This window comes from Gorilla gorilla, chromosome 8 (genome assembly GCF_029281585.2).
Source record: "Gorilla gorilla gorilla isolate KB3781 chromosome 8, NHGRI_mGorGor1-v2.1_pri, whole genome shotgun sequence".
In the NCBI taxonomy this organism is placed as follows: Eukaryota; Metazoa; Chordata; class Mammalia; order Primates; family Hominidae; genus Gorilla; species Gorilla gorilla.
The window spans coordinates 123,051,990-123,069,407 of record NC_073232.2 but is presented as its reverse complement, the minus strand read 5'-3'; the positions used below and the strand labels follow the sequence as shown (position 1 = coordinate 123,069,407).

Here is a 17,418-nt window from a genome sequence, read left to right as displayed (position 1 = left end):
AAGCAGGGCAGAGTAGCTGGTCCTCTGAGCTTATCACAAGGACGGCTGAGGCTAGGCGCTCTGCCTGGTCTCTTAGCGAGGCACATTTCTGCCCCATGTGACTTTGCTGTGGTTGGCCTGTGCTAATGTGTGCTTGGACAATGGAGCAGACACCCAAGGCAGTTCCGGGCCTATCCTGCTCCTGGCCTATCCAGTTGCCTAGTGAACAGGCATGAGGGCCAGTGCCTCTCTCATTGTCTCCTCCAGACTGAAAGGACAACTCAAGAGGTTTTTATTGGAACATAGCACAGCAACTGCTGCTGCTGGGTAGTAGAAAAAACAACCTCGCAGCTGCCAGTCACCAAAGAAGAGAAGCATTCATGCTGAAGATGTCGTTACCAAAGGCACTAAGTGAATGGGTCTCAATTAAAATTTCCAGTCAAATTTTAAAAAGACATCTTCTGAGTTTTTTCTCCTCCAAGATTTTAATCAGAAACAGATGCTGGATTTTACCAATTCCCTTGTTGTCATTTATTAAGACACTAATGAGATTTTTAGTATTCTTCCAGATAATAGTAATTTGGAGCTTTCCAATTATGAGCTACATCAACTGCAAATGGTTATAGGAGTGCCAAGATATTGATCCCTCAGGCTGAAGGCCAAGTTCCTCCAGTGACCATGAGCAGCTTCTTCAGTTAAACCATTTACTTCAGCAGATTATTTTCTAAGTGAGCCATGAAATGAAAATCTTGAGAATCTCTAGGTTAATAGTTTGCTTTTGTGTGGTGTCTGGCTTCAGGGCATGTGGTAAATCCTATCCAGTTAGAAAGATAAATTAATTTTTATGTGTTCTATTCTTTTGCCAATATTTTATTTCATCAAGTTCTTTTCTGCCATTGATCTGAAATATCTTTTGGTTGTTGTTGAACTCCATTTAGGTTCAAAACCATATGTGATTCATACAAGATGTAGAATAGTAGCTATTTTCACTCTATTCTATTCTCATTACACTTTACATAAACATGGCTATTATTTGCCCTATGCCCTGTGGGAGATCTGAATCATGAGGGAAAAAGGGAGGGAGCGAAGGAGGAAAGTGAGAAGGGAAACAGGCGGAGTGAGGTCCCTGAGTGGTACATCAAAAGTACAGTTTGTACATCAGGGGCACTGGCAATCCTGAGTGCTCTTGAGCAAGCGTCACCATGCTATGCAGTAATTCCCAACCTGGGCTCTCTTGTAAGCCCTTAAAGGTCTTCGAAGGTAATAATACTACAGGAAGCAGGGGGCTGAACATTATTCTTTACATTGAAAAATGCGAGTTGAGATCGTACTTTGAGTTTCTTTATCAATATGGTAATCTGGTGTTAAATTCAATTTGGCCTGAGGATGCCTCCATACTTTGAGTGTGTAAGGAACTGCATTTTAACTTAGCACATCACCTAGGTGAAAGCCTGAAGTAGTGTACTTTTCTAACAAATAGCTGAGTCTCAGCCAATCACAGCAGCCAAGCTTCAGTTAATCACAGGCAGCCAACGATCAGACCATGTTCAAATTAGGCAAATACAGAGCTGTAACCTATCAAGCTGTTTCTGTATCTCGCTTCAGTTTTCTGCCCATAAATGCTGCCTGCCCACGTGGTACAGCGGAGCTCTCTGAACCTCTTCCGGTTCTGAGGGCTGCCCAATTAAACTAAACTCTGTTAAATTTAATTCATTTACAATTTGTCTTTTAACACTGGTTAGCTCTTAGGCTAATCAGAAAGTCTAATTGGTGTGTCTCTGTCTTTGATTAATAAAAATGGGTCACCACTTAGTTACTCATTAATACAAGTACTTTGGCAGATAAAATCTTTCCAAATATGAAAATGCGGGACAGTGGCTGCTTGGGGTGGAAGTAAATAATGAAAGGGGACTTGAGCAATAAAAAGCTTGGGACTTTCCAGTGGAAAGAGCATCCTCCTAGAAGGCAGATGGCCTGGGTTCAATCCCCAGCTCAGCCGCTGATTAGGTGCATGACAGAGACAAACTAGTTTCCTTTTCTGAGCCTTAGTTTCCCCACGTCTGGAACGAGGGAGGTGACCTATAGGTCTAAAGTCCTTTCCGGATGTAAAAAATATATATGCTTATGTGGCTCTAAGTTCTAAAATTCCACTCCTCCCAGATGCCTTGACAAGCTAAACCCCAAGAACCAGGATAATGATAGCTTTCTCCAACTGTGCTCAGTATAAACAGGAAACCCATGTCTTTCCCACTCCCTGTTCCAATGAATGTAATGTTTGTCCTCTCTCCCTGTGTAATTGGCTGTTTAACCATGCATCCATTCCCAAGCATGTTCATCTTTCAGACATGTTTGTCTGTGTTGGTGGTAGTCTCATCTTTATAGGACTAAAGATAAGCTCCAAGCAGTGAGCACCTTGTTTATGAATCCTGCAGCTCCATGAATAATTCTGCTGCCACGGTGGCTAGAAAGAGTTGAGAGGATACACAAATGAACTACAGACACCTGGGCCTGGGGCCCCTCTGAGAACAGACTCATGTCAAGTGTGTGTTTTATAGTCACCAGGCACCAGGGTCAGGGCAGTGGGAGAATCAGACAGACCTGAGTCTGTGTCTGCTCCGCCTGTGACTAACTGTGGGCCAGTTACTGAATTTCTCCAAGCCCAAGTTGGCTTGTCTGTAAAACAGGGGTAATAAAAATTGATTCCACAGGACTGCTGAGAAGATGAAATGCCACCGTGAATGTACGGTGCTTTGGTGCAATGCCTGGCATTACGCAGGCTCCTGTAAATAATGTTTATCTCCTTCCTCCACCTAACAGTTAAAGGATGTGTTACAATGATTCTGCACTGGGAAAAAATATTGTTGTGATTATGTAAGAGAAAGTCTGTATTCTTAGGAAATTCATGCTGAAAAAGAAGTGAAGAGGTACAATGTCACCAACCTACTCTAAAAATAATGATTTAGGGGAAAATGCACAGCTGATCAAATGATGGATACATAGATAGATAGATAGATAGATAGATAGATAGATAGATAGATAGATAGATAGATGGATGGATAGATAGATGGATGGACAGATAGAGGAAGATACAGAGAAAATGACAAAGCAAATGGGGCAAAATATAAAGGAGTAGTGAAATTAATCTGGACAAAAGTTATATGGGAGTTCCTTACACCTTTTTGGTAACTTTTCTGTAAGTTTGAAATATATTAAAAGTTACCAAAAATAAATTTTAAAAGACATACTGTAGGGGAGAAGGGCAGGTCAAGGTGTTGATGGGCTCTGTCTGCTGAGTGCCAAGGAGCCACACATAAGACAGGTGCACTGAAAACTTTCTAGCAGAGGTCACATCTCTAAGAGAGCTAAGTTGCAGGGGTGTGATTAAAGCCTGAATTACCAAGCTAAAGGGACAATCATCCTTTTTCAGCCTCAGGGAGGCTTTAGCCTGCCTGCAAGCCAGCACTGACCTTGAGTGCCCCCACATGGGATCAGGGGCCTGGGCTGTGCATTTTCACATGCTGGGGCTGCACCTTTAAAACCAGATGGTGCCCCTGATCGTTCATATGGCTGGGTCCCAGACCTCTCAACTGACCCTCAACTCTTTTGTAGCTGGGGAGAAATGCAAAAGAAGCAAACAGACTTGTATACGAAGATTCTAAGACCTTTCATTGCACCTTGGTGCAGGTAGAAATAGGCTTCACAGATGAGTTCAAATAAGAGGACCGAGTTCAAATAACTTAGAGTTGCAGTAAAAATATGGCTTAGGGCAACAGGCCTGCAGAGTGAGAGAGGTCTCTCAAACTGCCTCCTAGAGCTGCAAAGTGTAGATTCCATCTTCAGTAAATGATTTCTGTGCTCCAGCCTGATCTGTCTCAGATGTGATCTAATGTTGTCTGGCACAGAGTCTGTGGGCCTCTGCTGGTTTTGTTCTAAACATGCCTAAGAGCAGACATGGCAAATATTTATCTCTCATGATGTTGATTTATAACCTGTTATGCAGACAGCAAGATGTTGATTTTGAACCTATCATGCAGATAGCAAATGGTTGCAAATTCCGTAGCTATGGATCTTGGCTTAACTTGGAGGGTAGACACAGTTGCCTTTATTGATGCTTTCAAATATTTTATAGAGCATATTAGTTCTGACTCAGAGTGAATTTACTTTTACTGGTAAATCCATAGGATTGCCTACAGATCTTGGACGATTCACCTGTTTAGCAGCTTCAACATCCCTGGAAACTGTAGAGTCACAAAATGTTAAAATTGGGAGGTCATCTGGTCCACGCTGTATATGAGGACACTGAAGCCTCAGAGAAGTTAAGGATCTTAATCTGTGGCCAGTTAAACAGTGGCAGATTTGTGATTAAAACTCAGGTGTCACTGAAAAAAAACCTATCAATCGCAGACTTGATAAATTAAGGTAAATACAAAAATGAAGTTACAAAATAAGATAGGAACTATTTATGTTCTGATGTGGAAAGATGTCTAGAAATCGATTTAAATATATATTGAAAGCTTATGTTAAGTGAAAAAAACAAATTGTGTAACAGATTGTATGATGTTATCTGGTTTGTGCCCAAAAAATTACTTTTACTAATGAAACATGTACACATACACTAGCTATAGAGATATATACTTATAACAAAAGCATTTAACTTGTTTTCTCTGAAAAGTTGACTTTTCTTTTATATTTCTGTTACTGCTAAGATTGTTTACACAATGTTCACACTGCTTTTCCAACAAGAAAAAGTAAGATTTGTAAAAAGAACAAATTCCAAAACAAAACCTACCCAGGTCTCCTGTCTCCTCCTCTTTGCTCTCTTTGAAAAAGCACAAGGTGGCCCCTGCTGGAGGGACAGAAGCAATGACAGAGCTGAAATGGTGGGGAGGCGGCTGGTAGTATATGCCACATCAATTACTAGTCCTCATGCTCAAAGAAGTCAGGAGACCAGAGTGCTCTAAGCCATGCATTCAGAGGTCCAGGGCAGACAGATGGTGCTCCAGAAACAGCCAGTAATCAGGGTTGCAGCCTGTGACTTACACCTCTGGCCTTCCACAGACATTTCTATTTTCCTGAGCCTCCATTTCCTTATTTATACAAGTTCCCCAATGTGCAGGGTCTTGGCGAGAAATAAATAATAAAAACAATGTGTATCATCCCAGGTCAGGGTGGCCCATCTGTGACACTGGCACTAAATAAACTCCAAGGTGGTTGTGAAAACTGCAAGGTGGCTTTACAGGGACAGACACAGAGAAAGTGCACCTCGGGCAGGTACACAAAAACTAACAGGCTGAGAAAGCCCCAAGGCCCCTTCCAGAAACCTGATTACTCTGTTTATGATGACTCAGGCAGCCAAGGAGAAAGTGCCTGGCCTCAAATGGCAGGAGCTTAAGTGAAAGTGAACACCCATCTCTGGGGACCCTAGAGTGGGATGGGAGGGGCTGAGGACAGACACAAATCACCCTACCAACAGCAAACACAGCATACAACTGTCAGTGCAGTGTCCCATCTCTGTCAAATATAAACACGTGAGCCTGGGCAACATGGTGACACCCTGTCTCTCCAAAAATTAGCTGAGTCTGGTGGCACATGCCTGTAGTCCCAGTTACTTGGAGGCTAAGGTAGGAGGATCGCTTGAGCCCAGGAGGTGGAGATTGCAGTAAGCCATGATCACGCCACTGCGCTCCAGCCTGGGTGACACAGCGAGACCCTGTCTCGATAAATAAATAAATAAATAAATAACAATAAAAAGGAAAAGAAAAGAAAATGAGAAAAAAAAACCCAAACAAAAATAAATAAACAAACAAGGCAACGAAACACTCAGACTCCAACAGAGGTGGGAGAAGTTTAAACGCAGCCAAGTCTGTCCCCAGAAGGGCTTGGTGGCAGTGGCAGATGGTCTTTGCGGTCCTTTTAGATTTTGTGGCAGTTTGGATATAATCTGAAGGCTCATTTCCAGAGCTCCGTGTCACTTTGGTCTTCTCTTGCTTAAAAACAGGGAGCTTTAGAGGCAGTAACTGCTCTTCGCTCCACAGACATTAGTGATATGATCAGACAGTGGCAGGATCCTGGCTCTTCCTGGTTTTACTCAAAAAAAAGTGTTCCTGAAAAGATGTATGTAAATGGAATCAGACATACAAAGTGCTGGTGCAGGACCAGACCTCACTTGTGGAGGAAAATGGGATCTCTGTGGGGGCTGAAAGGGAGATAACCGGGGAATTTCATTCCCCTCAGTATTTCTTTTCTGTTTGCATTTTCACAATAAGCATAAGTTTTGTAAGCAGAAAAACATTAGAAATGTATATGCAAAAACAACTCACTGGGCATTCATTGGAACCTGGAAAAATATCCTTTGGCAACAGAGTAATCACCCCTTATCTTTGGGGTGATATCTTTGGAGGTCAGTGTTTGTAGGCAGAAAGAAAATCAATAGTTTCTCTGAGGGACTCTTCTGCTACTTAAAGGAGACTTGCAAAGTATTTTTCAAGAGTGGATTAATCATTTCTCCATTTCTCAGCTTGTCTTCAAATGTCAATGTTCTTGCATTTCAGGTTTTCCTCAAGACAGATACACCTGCATTCAATTCCATATGCTGGCAATGGCAAACCTGGGGGACCAGCATCTGACAGAAGGATGTGAATGAACACCAAGCCACTGACAATGTAGGGGTTGGCTGGGGCAGGCTTTGTCTTTGTCCCTCAGATAGGCTTGGGGAGGCTCATGTGACCAGCAAGATGTCACAGAAGTTATAATGATAAAACCAGACAAATGCTGACTCTCCCCTTCCACTGGGTCTGTAGAAAAAGCCTCCAAACATCTGAGTTCATCTTGGCAGATGCTGTCAGGGCGCAGAAGAATGTGGATACCAGCTGTGGCTGGCCTCTTCATCTTGCTCCATGAGTGGCCAAGGCCAGAGAAGTCCCTGTCACCTGCAACGCAGCCTCGGAACCTCCCAAGCAGCTTGTGGGGTAGGGAGAGGGGGAGGTGAGAGGGGCTTACTAAAGAGAAGGATCACAGCAAGGAAGAGACCCCTCAGATCCTCGCAGAGAGGCTGCAGGGCTTAGTGGTTACAAATGAGGCTTCCAGAGCTAGGCTGCCTAGGTTCAAATCCCACCACCTCCATTTACCAGCTATGTGGCCTCATATAAGGTACTAAGCTTCTCTAGGCCTCAGTTTCCCAACTGTACAATAAGGATAATAATAGTATCCACCTCATGGGGTTGTCTAGAGGACTAAATGAGCTAATACAAAACAAAAATGCTAAGAACATATTGAGTACTATATAAATGTTGGCTGTTGTTTTTATTATCATCCTACAATGACTGGGGCTCTCTGTCCCCTCCTAGCTCCCAAAATGTTAGCTCTCTGTCCCCTCCTAGCTCCTCGCAGAGAGCTGTCCCCTAGGTCTCTGTCCCCTCCTAGCTCCTAGCAAAATGTTTCTTGTGTTGCTTCTCACCAGGCTCAAGCCAGATAAACTCCCCATCTCTAGGTGTTCGGAGGAAGTGGCACTCAGAGCTTCGAGGAATTAATTAGAATCAACACACAAATCATCAGATAGCTTGTGCTTGCCCACTGGTACGTAATTTAAAAGTACATCCATGGGAACCTCAAAACATCTCTAAGGTGGAGCAAGTGTGACCCTGGGTATTACTAGACAGATTTGTGTAAGGGGAACACTGACACCAAGACTCGGACAAAATCCTATGGCCAGCAGACAGAGCCAGCCTTAGACAGCATGGGTTTCCCCCCCACTCTTCACAGCCAAAATGGGTTAAAAGCGCTCGTTACTCAAGAACAGCCATGGTTACTTCATATGTACTTGACAGTTCCCAAATCATTGTCCCTGATATGATCTCATTTGATCCTCACAAGGGCAGGACAATACTGGATCTATCCCAAGCCTTGCTCCCACTGTCTGGCGCTGGCCACTGAACCAGAAGCCTGGGCTGCAGAGCTGCATGGGATGTTCTGAGATTCGAGGAATAATCAAAACTATAAATTACACAAGCTGGATGGAAATCCAGTTGTTTACTTTATCTTCCAAAGGCATTATTGTTCCCACTTAAGGAAACAGAGCCTCAGAGAAGTAAAGTGACTTGCCTGGAGACACACAGCAAGTGGCTCCCAAAGTAGGACTTGAACTTAGGTCCCTAGAGCCAAGTCCATAGGAAAGGGTCTCTGGCTCAATGGGCAGCACTGGAGGGTGGGGAAGAGGCCTGGGACAGACTGCAGAATGTCCTGCCTGTGTCTCTCCTCTCCCCATCCACCCCCCTTTATGGAGGGGCTCAGTTAATGCCATCTCTTCCCCATACCCAGACCCCAGGTTGGAGTCAATTTACAAGCCCTGGCCCCTGCCCACCTGACACTCAATCCAGCCTCCCCCATCGTGGTCACAGTCCCTCCCCTTCAGTGCCTGGAGTGGGGTCTCAGGGCAGGGTTGTGTGCACAGAGGTGCCTCCATGGCCCACACCCCCATCAGGACACAAGGTCATGTTACCAGGAATCTGACCTCAGAGGACAGGCCTCACTGAATCTAGCCATTGCAGTCTCCTGGGACTGACCCGAAGCTGCCATTGACCTGGGCATGGCTCTGAGCGAGCAGAGTGCAGAGAGGGAAACCACAAAATTCTCTTTCACCAAAATGTGGGCTTCCAGACAGGGGCTCTCTCGAAGCGCTTCTCCTATTCAACATCACAGATCAACGCACACAAATAAACAGAAGCCTGGGCTCAGGCAGGCCTCACGTCTCATAACGAACCGCCTCGCTTTTCCGCTTACTCACTCCTCAGAGCCTGAGAGCTGCACTTCACAGCTTACTGGCCTGATGCTTTGCATGCCAACACGTAGAGGGGACAGCACATGGAGACATGCTCTTGTGAGCTTGTGTTCACTCACAGGAGAAGAGAGAAAGAGGCTGCAGCAACTCACACCACAAAAGCACAGGCACAGGCTAAGGCACACAAACAGGTGCTATCCAGCAGGGTTCAGACAAATGCATTTGTTTTACAGTCAGTTTTCCTCCCACTCCCCTTTCTCCTGCCCAGGGGAGAAGAAGAGGTCAGACGGGGGTGTAGGGTGGTGGCACAAAACAATTGAAACCCCAGAGAGAAGAGGAGCTGTCACCGTTGGTGAAAAAGGAGAGATGAAGCTTAGGAGCTTTGGAGGACGAAAATGTATATTGTAGAGACAGCAAAACTAAAAACAAACAAAAACATTATACAGCACAAACCAGTTCCTCAAGGGGCCAACAAATGCTACTGGTGCATAGTCCTTACTTTCACACACTTTCTGGTTCAAGCTTCAAAATTACCCTCTCACAGGAAATAATCCACTTCCATAAAACATTAAATAGTCTTAAAAAACATAAAAAGCTCAAACTTTTTTTTTTCTAAGCCAGCGCTGAATGCTAGAAAGTCCAGGAATGCCTTGAATTTTAAGGATTTATGTCTGCTTCTTAAGTCATGTGTTTCAATACTAGAGGAACTGGATTAAACAGCTCTTCACTTCTGTCTGGGGTTGTTTTTCTGAATGACACAAAGCCAGATCAGCACCTCTAGGCCCAGATACAGCAGGTGATACTACAAACGCTTGACGACAACAATGACAATGGAGAAAATGGTTTTTTTTGTTTGTTTGTTTTGAGACAGAGTCCCGCTCTGTCACCTGGGCTGGAGTGCAGTGGTGCGATCTCGGCTCACTGCAACCTTTGCCTCCTGGGTTCAAGTGATTCTCTTGCCTCAGCCTCCCAAGTAGCTGGGACTACAGGCATACACCATTCATGAACCAATCTATGGCCAGAAAGTGTGATGATCTCCTTGGCTGCCTGAGTCACATGCTCACCTCACTTCTGGTCATATCATCTTGGAAACTAGAGAAGTGTAATTCCCAGAGTGGAAAATTGAAGGGTACCAGGTATAAATGGGTCTAGACCTCAAAAGCCAGCCAACTCTCCACTAAAAAAAGTGTTAACATCCTCCCAGCCTGTGGCATGTCAGGTGCATACTGAGCATGAAGAACACAGTGCTGGGGAAAGCAACAAGCATTTCAGGGTGACTGGCACACAGAGAGGTATTTGAGGCAGGGCATGGTGGCTCACACCTGTAATCCTAGCACTTTGGCCACCTGTAATTCCAGCACTTTGGTTGACCGAGGCAGGAAGATCACTTGGGGCCAGGAGTTCAAGGCTGCAGTGAGATATGATTGCACCATTGCATTCCAGCCTGGCTGTCTCAAATAAACAAACAAATAAATAAACTAATAATCATTTTCATTAATTTCTGGACAAATGTTTCCATACTCACAGTTGTCCCCACAGAAGCCAAAGGAAATGTGGGGCTTGACTGAGCGAATGACCTTGCTGGAATGGGCACGTATGATGTTCCAAGATTTGAGGCATAATCTAAATGATGAATTACACAAAGTCAGTGAAAACCCAGAATGTAACATCAAAAGTCATTATTAGGACATAAGCAGGCATAGAAAACTGAACCTTTCCCCTTCACATATTATTAGTGATTGGCATGATTGTACCTCTGGACATGCTGATAATCAGCAAAGCTTTACGTCTCAAGTATCTCAGAGAATACTGATGGGCCCAGACAGCAGGCCAAATGCATTTTAATGTCTTGGGATCTGTTTGCTTTCTACATCCATGAGAAGGGGACATCAGGGAAATCCTGGTTATTAAAGACAGGACATAATGTGCCTGTGGGTAGCCCACTTCTGCTTCAAGCTGCTGACCTGTAGGGCCTTGCTCACCTTCATTCCCAGCAGGGTTATAAACAGCTGTGCTGTTGGGAGAAGCACACAATGTTCCCTCTGCTGAACCAAGTATACACCGGATGCCAGCACTGGAGAGGGCGAGAAAGGGAAACCGGCTCCTCGATAAGTTAAACAAAGAATTAGCATGTGACCCAGAAATTCCACTCGTAGGTGCAGACCCCCAAATAGTTGAAAACAGGTGTTCAAACAAAAACTGTCCCCAAATGTTCCTAGCAGCCCTATTCACAATAGTCAAAAGGTGGAAACAATCCAAATGTCCATCAAAAGATGAACGGATAAACAAGAATGTGATATATACGTGTAATAGAACATTGTTCAGTCATAGAAAGGTTGTACATTTTACAACATGGATGGATGTACCTTGAAAATGTTATGCTAAGTAAAAAAGAAAAAGCCAGTCACCAAAGGCCACATATCATATGATTCCATTTTACAGAAATGTACAGAACAGGCAAATCCATAGAGACAGAAGGCAGATTGGTGGTTGCCAGGGGCTGGCTTAGGGGGAAGAGGGAGTGATTACTTAATGAGTATGAGGTTTCCTTTTGGAGTAATGAAAATATTCCGGAACTAGAGAGTGGTAACATTTGCACAATGTCGTGAATGTGCTAAATGCCACTGAATTGTATACTTCAAAGTATTTTCAAAGTATTTAAAATAGTAAGTCCTATGTGAACTTGACTACAATGAAAAGAATGAAAGCCAGAAAAGGGAGGCACACGCCCACGCACACACACACTTCCCGCCTCTGCCTGGTGTTTTCTGCCTAGCATTTACCACCAGGGATGCTGTAATTTTCTTGTTCATTTTGTTTATCATCTCTCTGGCCCCTGTGAAGCACAAGCTCCTTGAGGGCAGGAACTTTGCCTGTTCTGGTCTCTGCTATTGCCCCAGGACTCAAAACAGCGTGTGACACACAGTAAATGCTCAGTGAATATGTGTTGAGCCTATGCATGAGCCTGTCCTCCTGAACAGCACTTACTTTTCAGAGAAGACCAGGCATTTCTGAGCGTGCAGCTTTCCTTTCACATGCAGCTCCCAGTCCTAGGTTAGAAGGAAAGAAAAGTGACCAAAGTAGAACTGAGTCCATGGGAAGGCAAAGGAAGAGCACAGAGACACTGGTCAGGCAGGGAGCACAGAGCGCCCAGAGGCTGGACCACCCCTGCAGACACATCCCCCCACCCTTCCTCTCTCCCTCCCAGGCTCCTCCCGCTGTTTCTGCCTCCCCATCCAGCCTTTGCTCCATCAGCTCCTCATCCATACATCTCATGCCCATCTTGAACAGGAGCCCAGACTCACAAATTGGATTCCCTCTACCCCTCTCAATGGACCCTTGCACCCACCACCTACCTGCCACCTCCCACCCCTTCTCCTTTCCCCCAGGAAGACCCCACCTATTTCATATCCAGTTGGGAGAATCTGGCAGGTAGACTCACAGTGACTTACAAAGCCTTAGAAAAGGTTCATGAGAGACAAAATCCTTGAGCACCTCCCCGTGTCAGCTAGTCCTCTCCCAAGACTAGAGGTCAGAGGGCATGTCCTATCTGGGTCACAGGGATGCATTTGGATGGTGTGACCCAAACAGAGGTGAATGACATGCTGCAGTGCGATTCACACTCTGCAAGGACATTATTATGCTTTTGGACAGGATGAGAGATGGGAGGCAGGACAGCCCAGTGTTTAAATGGTGCAGGCTCTGAAAGGGTCAGGCCCACATTTGAATCTCCACTCTGCCACTTTCAAGCTGGGGAGGTGGCGGGGAGAAGGGGCTGAGAAAGTCATCTCATCTCTCTGGGCCTCAGTTTTCTCATCTGTAAAATGAAAATCATAATAATATCTACCTCATAAGAGTTACTGCTGGCACACAGAAAGGGTTTAATATATGGTATTTGTTATAATTGTTATTGCTTCAAAATATTTCACTGCATCTGCAATACATTTTTTGGGGGGAAATTATACTATCATATACCTCTGTTTGCAGGAACTCAAAGCATTTCCCAACCACCGGGAAGGTGTCATGAGACTCTACCTCCATTTTGCTGATGGGGAAGCTGAGGCTCTCCATAATAATTTGTCTAGGTTCCAAGGGGGAATTAATCTGTTTCCCCTGATCCAAAATTCTGCTTTTTTTCTTTTCTAACTCACTACAATATGGGTACTCAAGGGGCAGTAGATTCTAGGCATACCACGGGGGAGAAGCCCTCCACGAGAAGGCAGGAAACTCCTGAGCCCCTTCTCTGCAACCCAGGTAGGGTCCTTTGCTCCCCTACTCAGCCTCAGCTTTCTCATCTATAAAAAGTGTGTAAGAATTTCTGACTCACCTTCAAGCAAGGGACTGGTCCTGATACATTTCTGAAATTCCTATGGGTCCTAATACCTATGATTTTAGTCAAGAATACTGATGGCAAAATTCTGTTACCCCAATGCAACAGTTCCTTGCCCATTGGCAGCGTGAGTTGGGTCGTGGGGAAAGGCCTGCCCAGGCTTCTAGCTGTGGCTCCCAGCCTGTCTTGGACAACTCACCTTCAAATCAAACACCTTCTTGTCACAGATGCTACAGATATGTGGCAAGTGGAGGGGGGCCACACCGTGAAAGTCGTTCAGCTCATGAGCCTGCAGGGGCCGCACAGATAGCAACGCCTGTTCCTCCTTGGCCCTCCGCCCAGCACCGATAAAACCCTGTTTGCTGTTGTTAAGCCGACCCCCGAAGGAAGGAGGTGTCCTGTCTGAGGTTGGTTCCTCGGGGTCGTACAGCTCATAGGGCTGGTTGTGGGGTGGAGGCCACATGGGACCTGCTGTGAGATCAGGCTTGCTTTGGCCCGAGAATCCATGGGGGCTCTCCCATTGGCTGTTTGTGCCCTGCAGCAGTGGCCCGACCTCACTTTTCAGGCCTCCAGCCTGCTCAGCTGGAAATCCGCTGGCCACATGTGAACCTTGGGAGTTGGGTCCGTAAAAATCTTTGGAAAAGGCAGCTTGACCATCCTGCCCTGTGTGGCTGTAGTGCCCTTCATAGGTCACACTGCCCGAGGTCGAGGCCGAGGATGGCAGGAAGCCAGGCTGACCATCTGTTTCAGGGCCATATGTCTGGCCAGAGCTGGCTTTGCCATACTCATAGAATCCTGCTGCAGCTGGAGCAGGCCCAGTCTTGCCAATGCCCAAGATGACTGCTGGCTGGCCAGGGGTCTGAGGCATTACCCCAGTGAAAGGATGCATCACCATGGCACTGGGTGGCTGGTTGGGAAGGTTCATGGAGGGTCCGGGGCCTCGTGTCTGGCTGGGGGGTGAAAAGGCAATTGCATTAGAGGGAAACCGGGTACTGGGTATGGCTGTAGCATGTTGGGGAACCCCAGCATGGCCGTGGGGGCCAGTGATCACAGACGGATGCCTCAGTTGATTGAAGAGAGGCTGGGACATGGCCACTTTGGAGAGGACTTGGTTCAGGACTGTGGCGGCTGCAGTGTTGTTGGTGACAGCTGTCTGTGCCAGCTTCAGCCGGTGGAGGGTGAGCTGGGCCTGCAGTTGAGCCAGTTGGAGACTGGCAGGTGAAGGAAGCAGAGGGTTCGGGTTACTGACCGAGAACGGGTTCTTGTCCAGGAGCTTGGCGGCACTGCGGGAAGACAGAGGTCTAGATGCACAGCTGGTTTTCAGTGAGGGGGTCAAGGGGCTGTTCTTTGTTATCTGTGGTCCCCCCTCCCACATAAACAAGACCTTCCCACACTGGTCCCACATACAAGTGAATCTGCAAAAACCTGTGCTCACACATACACATTAAAAAAAAAAAAAACTCCAATGGAAAATTATATGACAGAACATTCAATCTCACTAGTAAGTAGAAACATAAACTAAAACCATTCAAAACAAATATTTGCCTAGCAAAATAGCAATTTTTTAAAATGGCACTCCGTGTTGGAGAGACAGTAGAATAGGCACAATGTCAATGATAATCAACGCATACAGCTTTGTTAAAAGATAGTCTAACAAGATGCATTTATTATAGCCATATTCTTTGACCCTGGAATTCAATTATATAAATCAAAACTGAGAAAATGAGCTCAAATGCAGACAAAATTTGATACCCAAAGATGCTTAATACTATACTATTTAAGAGTCCAAAGTTGAAAATTACAAATATCCAACAATAGGGAGATGGGATTTGAACTGAGGAAATTATGATACACCAACATAATAAAATATTAAGTAACCATTACTATCGGTGTTCAAATTTCTACTTTATTATGTAACATTTAGGACATTCAAAAAAGAGTACACAGCACCAAGCTTAAGACAGAGAGCATTCCAATACGATAAATCTCCCTTGGTTACATGCTCTCCCCACCTCACCCATCTCCATGATTGCCAATGGTAAACATTATCTTGAATTTGCCAAAGTCTCTGTTACAAAAAAACAAAAACAAAACCACTTTAATGACATGAGAAAATCTATATGCTCTAATGTTAAGTGAAAAAGGCAGGCTTAACAATTGCCTACAGAGTGAATCGTGTTTACATTTGTGCCAAACACATTTTCATCCTTGTCCTCATTTCACATCCAAAAGTAACATGAATTGTCTTCCTGTCCAAATATAGACACAAACAAATTCAGCATCTCCTATACTCTCACAACACGAACCACTTCTGACACTAGATGTGTGGGAGGTTTTCTCCACACACCAAGCAAGCAACCAGTTCTGCAGTGGACACCAGCTGGGTGTCTGCCAATTCAGTTCTGACACTACCCGGGGAAAGCGTCAGATCCCACAGGTTGATGGCTCAGCCCCACAAGACTGTCCCCCCACTTTGGATGTCAATCACAAGCCCCAGGTTGTTTTACTCATGCTTCTGACCAACTGGCCGTAAATCAGAATTAGACTAATTTGCTAGAGAGGCTCCCAGAACTGAGGGAGATGCTTAGTTTTACTGGTTTATTAGAAAGGATATAAGACAAAGGATGCCAATGAACACCAGATGGAAGAGGTGCATGGGGCAAAGTGTTTGGGAAGGGGTACAGAGCTCCCACATCCTCTCGGGCACCCCCCTCTCCAGGAACCTCCACATGTCCCAGTCCTTTCTGGGTTTTCATGGAGGTTTCATTGCACAGGCATGATTGATCAAATCATTGGCCATTGGTGATCAACTCTACTTTCAGCCCCATTCTCCTTCCCTGAGGTTAGGGGTGGGGCTGAAAGTCCCAACCCTTCCATCCTGCTGTGGTCTTTCCAGTAACCAGACCCCATCCTAAAGATACCTAAGGGGCTGCCAGACATTTGTCAGCTCATTAGCATACAAAAAGATATTTATCCGATTCCAAAGACTTTTGGAGTTTTATGCTAGGAAACCTGAGGAAGACCAAATCTCACAATATCATAGTTCCCTTCAACTGAGCTCTCAAGCTTAACTAGCATAAGGAATAACCAAAAAATTACAAGTAAAAAAATCTGATTTTGAGGTAGGGGGCAATAGCAGACTCTCACCGAATCTTACTGCAGAAAGGGTGTCCGTCTGACATGTGTCTTTCATGTGACCTATATTGGTTGGTTATAGTGGTTTCTGGACCAAAAATCAGTGTGCATGGTCTGGAAACTGGAAAGACTTTCCCAGAACGTCTGGGATATGTGGTTACCACAGGCAGAGAGGGAATCTTTGGTTAAGACCACATTTTCCAGGTTTTAAATTCCCCTCTGAAAAGTGGGTGTCATCAGGAAATATGTTCAGGATGTTGATGAACTGGAATTCTGGGACATTTGAATGGGAAGAAGGGGACTGGAAAACTGGAAATTGGGGTTGCCATAAACAATGCATGCTCTACAATAAGCATGCTTAGGCAGTACAGGGTAGACACTGCACAACTGGGACACCTTAGTCTCCACTGTCACAGGTTCTGTACAGTAAAAATCCAATGATAATGGAACAAAAACGAGAGAGGCTGGGAGCTAGCTCAGCTGAGGAGGAAAAGGGAGACATGGCAAGTGACATGGGTTGCCACACTGTCTTGTTGGAAGGGAGTTCCCAGAACATCAGGCACACCCACATTTAAATGTAAGTACAAAGCACATTTGAGAGCCAGATAAAATGCCTTTGTTATTCTTTCCCATTTGCATGAAAAATCAAAAATTGCCTATAAGTTGTTAAAAAGACACCACCTTCCCCAGCCAGCAGCCCTGCTATGCTCAAGGGCAGAACAGGCTGGCTGCATTTTAAAATATGGGGGAAGAGGGCACTGAAAGTTAAAGGTAGTTACAGCCCTGTTCTCCTTTGGGGAGCCGGGCTGGTTGTAAACAAGCCTTGGGGGTCCCTGGGTGACCCAGCACAAATTCAACAGCAGCAGAATGGGGAGGGACCGATGTCTATGTAGGCACGAATACGGAAGGAAGAGGAGAATGGATGGTCAAGAGTCTGATGATAGATTTTGACTTGTGTAGTATTAAGTAGCTGAGCTTTAGAAAAGCAATTAAGCTTAACTCAAAACCGTGGCCACACAGGGCCAACTCTTCCTCCCAGGTTTGTCCATCATGCAGCCTGTTCCTGCTAACAAGGCGATAATGAGGTGCCAAGTTGGTTTCCATGACCAGAGTAAGACAAGGTTGGTTTTGTTTTTCCCAGAGAAGTCAGCTCTATTTTCTAAAATTGCATTCTGGGCAGGAGGGAGCTCTTAGTAGA

At 45.2% G+C, this 17,418-nt stretch overlaps 1 protein-coding gene across 2 annotated transcripts in view; it reads right to left on the bottom strand.

The window, feature by feature from the left end:
- The window catches only part of RBM20 (RNA binding motif protein 20), a 194,136-nt gene that overhangs the window by 44,228 nt on the left and 132,490 nt on the right, over positions 1–17,418 (bottom strand). For both annotated transcript variants that reach the window (XM_055352121.2, XM_004050092.5), the window contains exons 2-5: positions 13,285–14,368; positions 11,744–11,805; positions 10,738–10,829; positions 10,281–10,378 (exon numbers count right to left, since the gene is read on the bottom strand). In XM_055352121.2, coding sequence (XP_055208096.2) covers positions 10,281–10,378; positions 10,738–10,829; positions 11,744–11,805; positions 13,285–14,368 — 1,336 coding nt within the window. The remainder of the gene's footprint in view (positions 1–10,280; positions 10,379–10,737; positions 10,830–11,743; positions 11,806–13,284; positions 14,369–17,418) is intronic.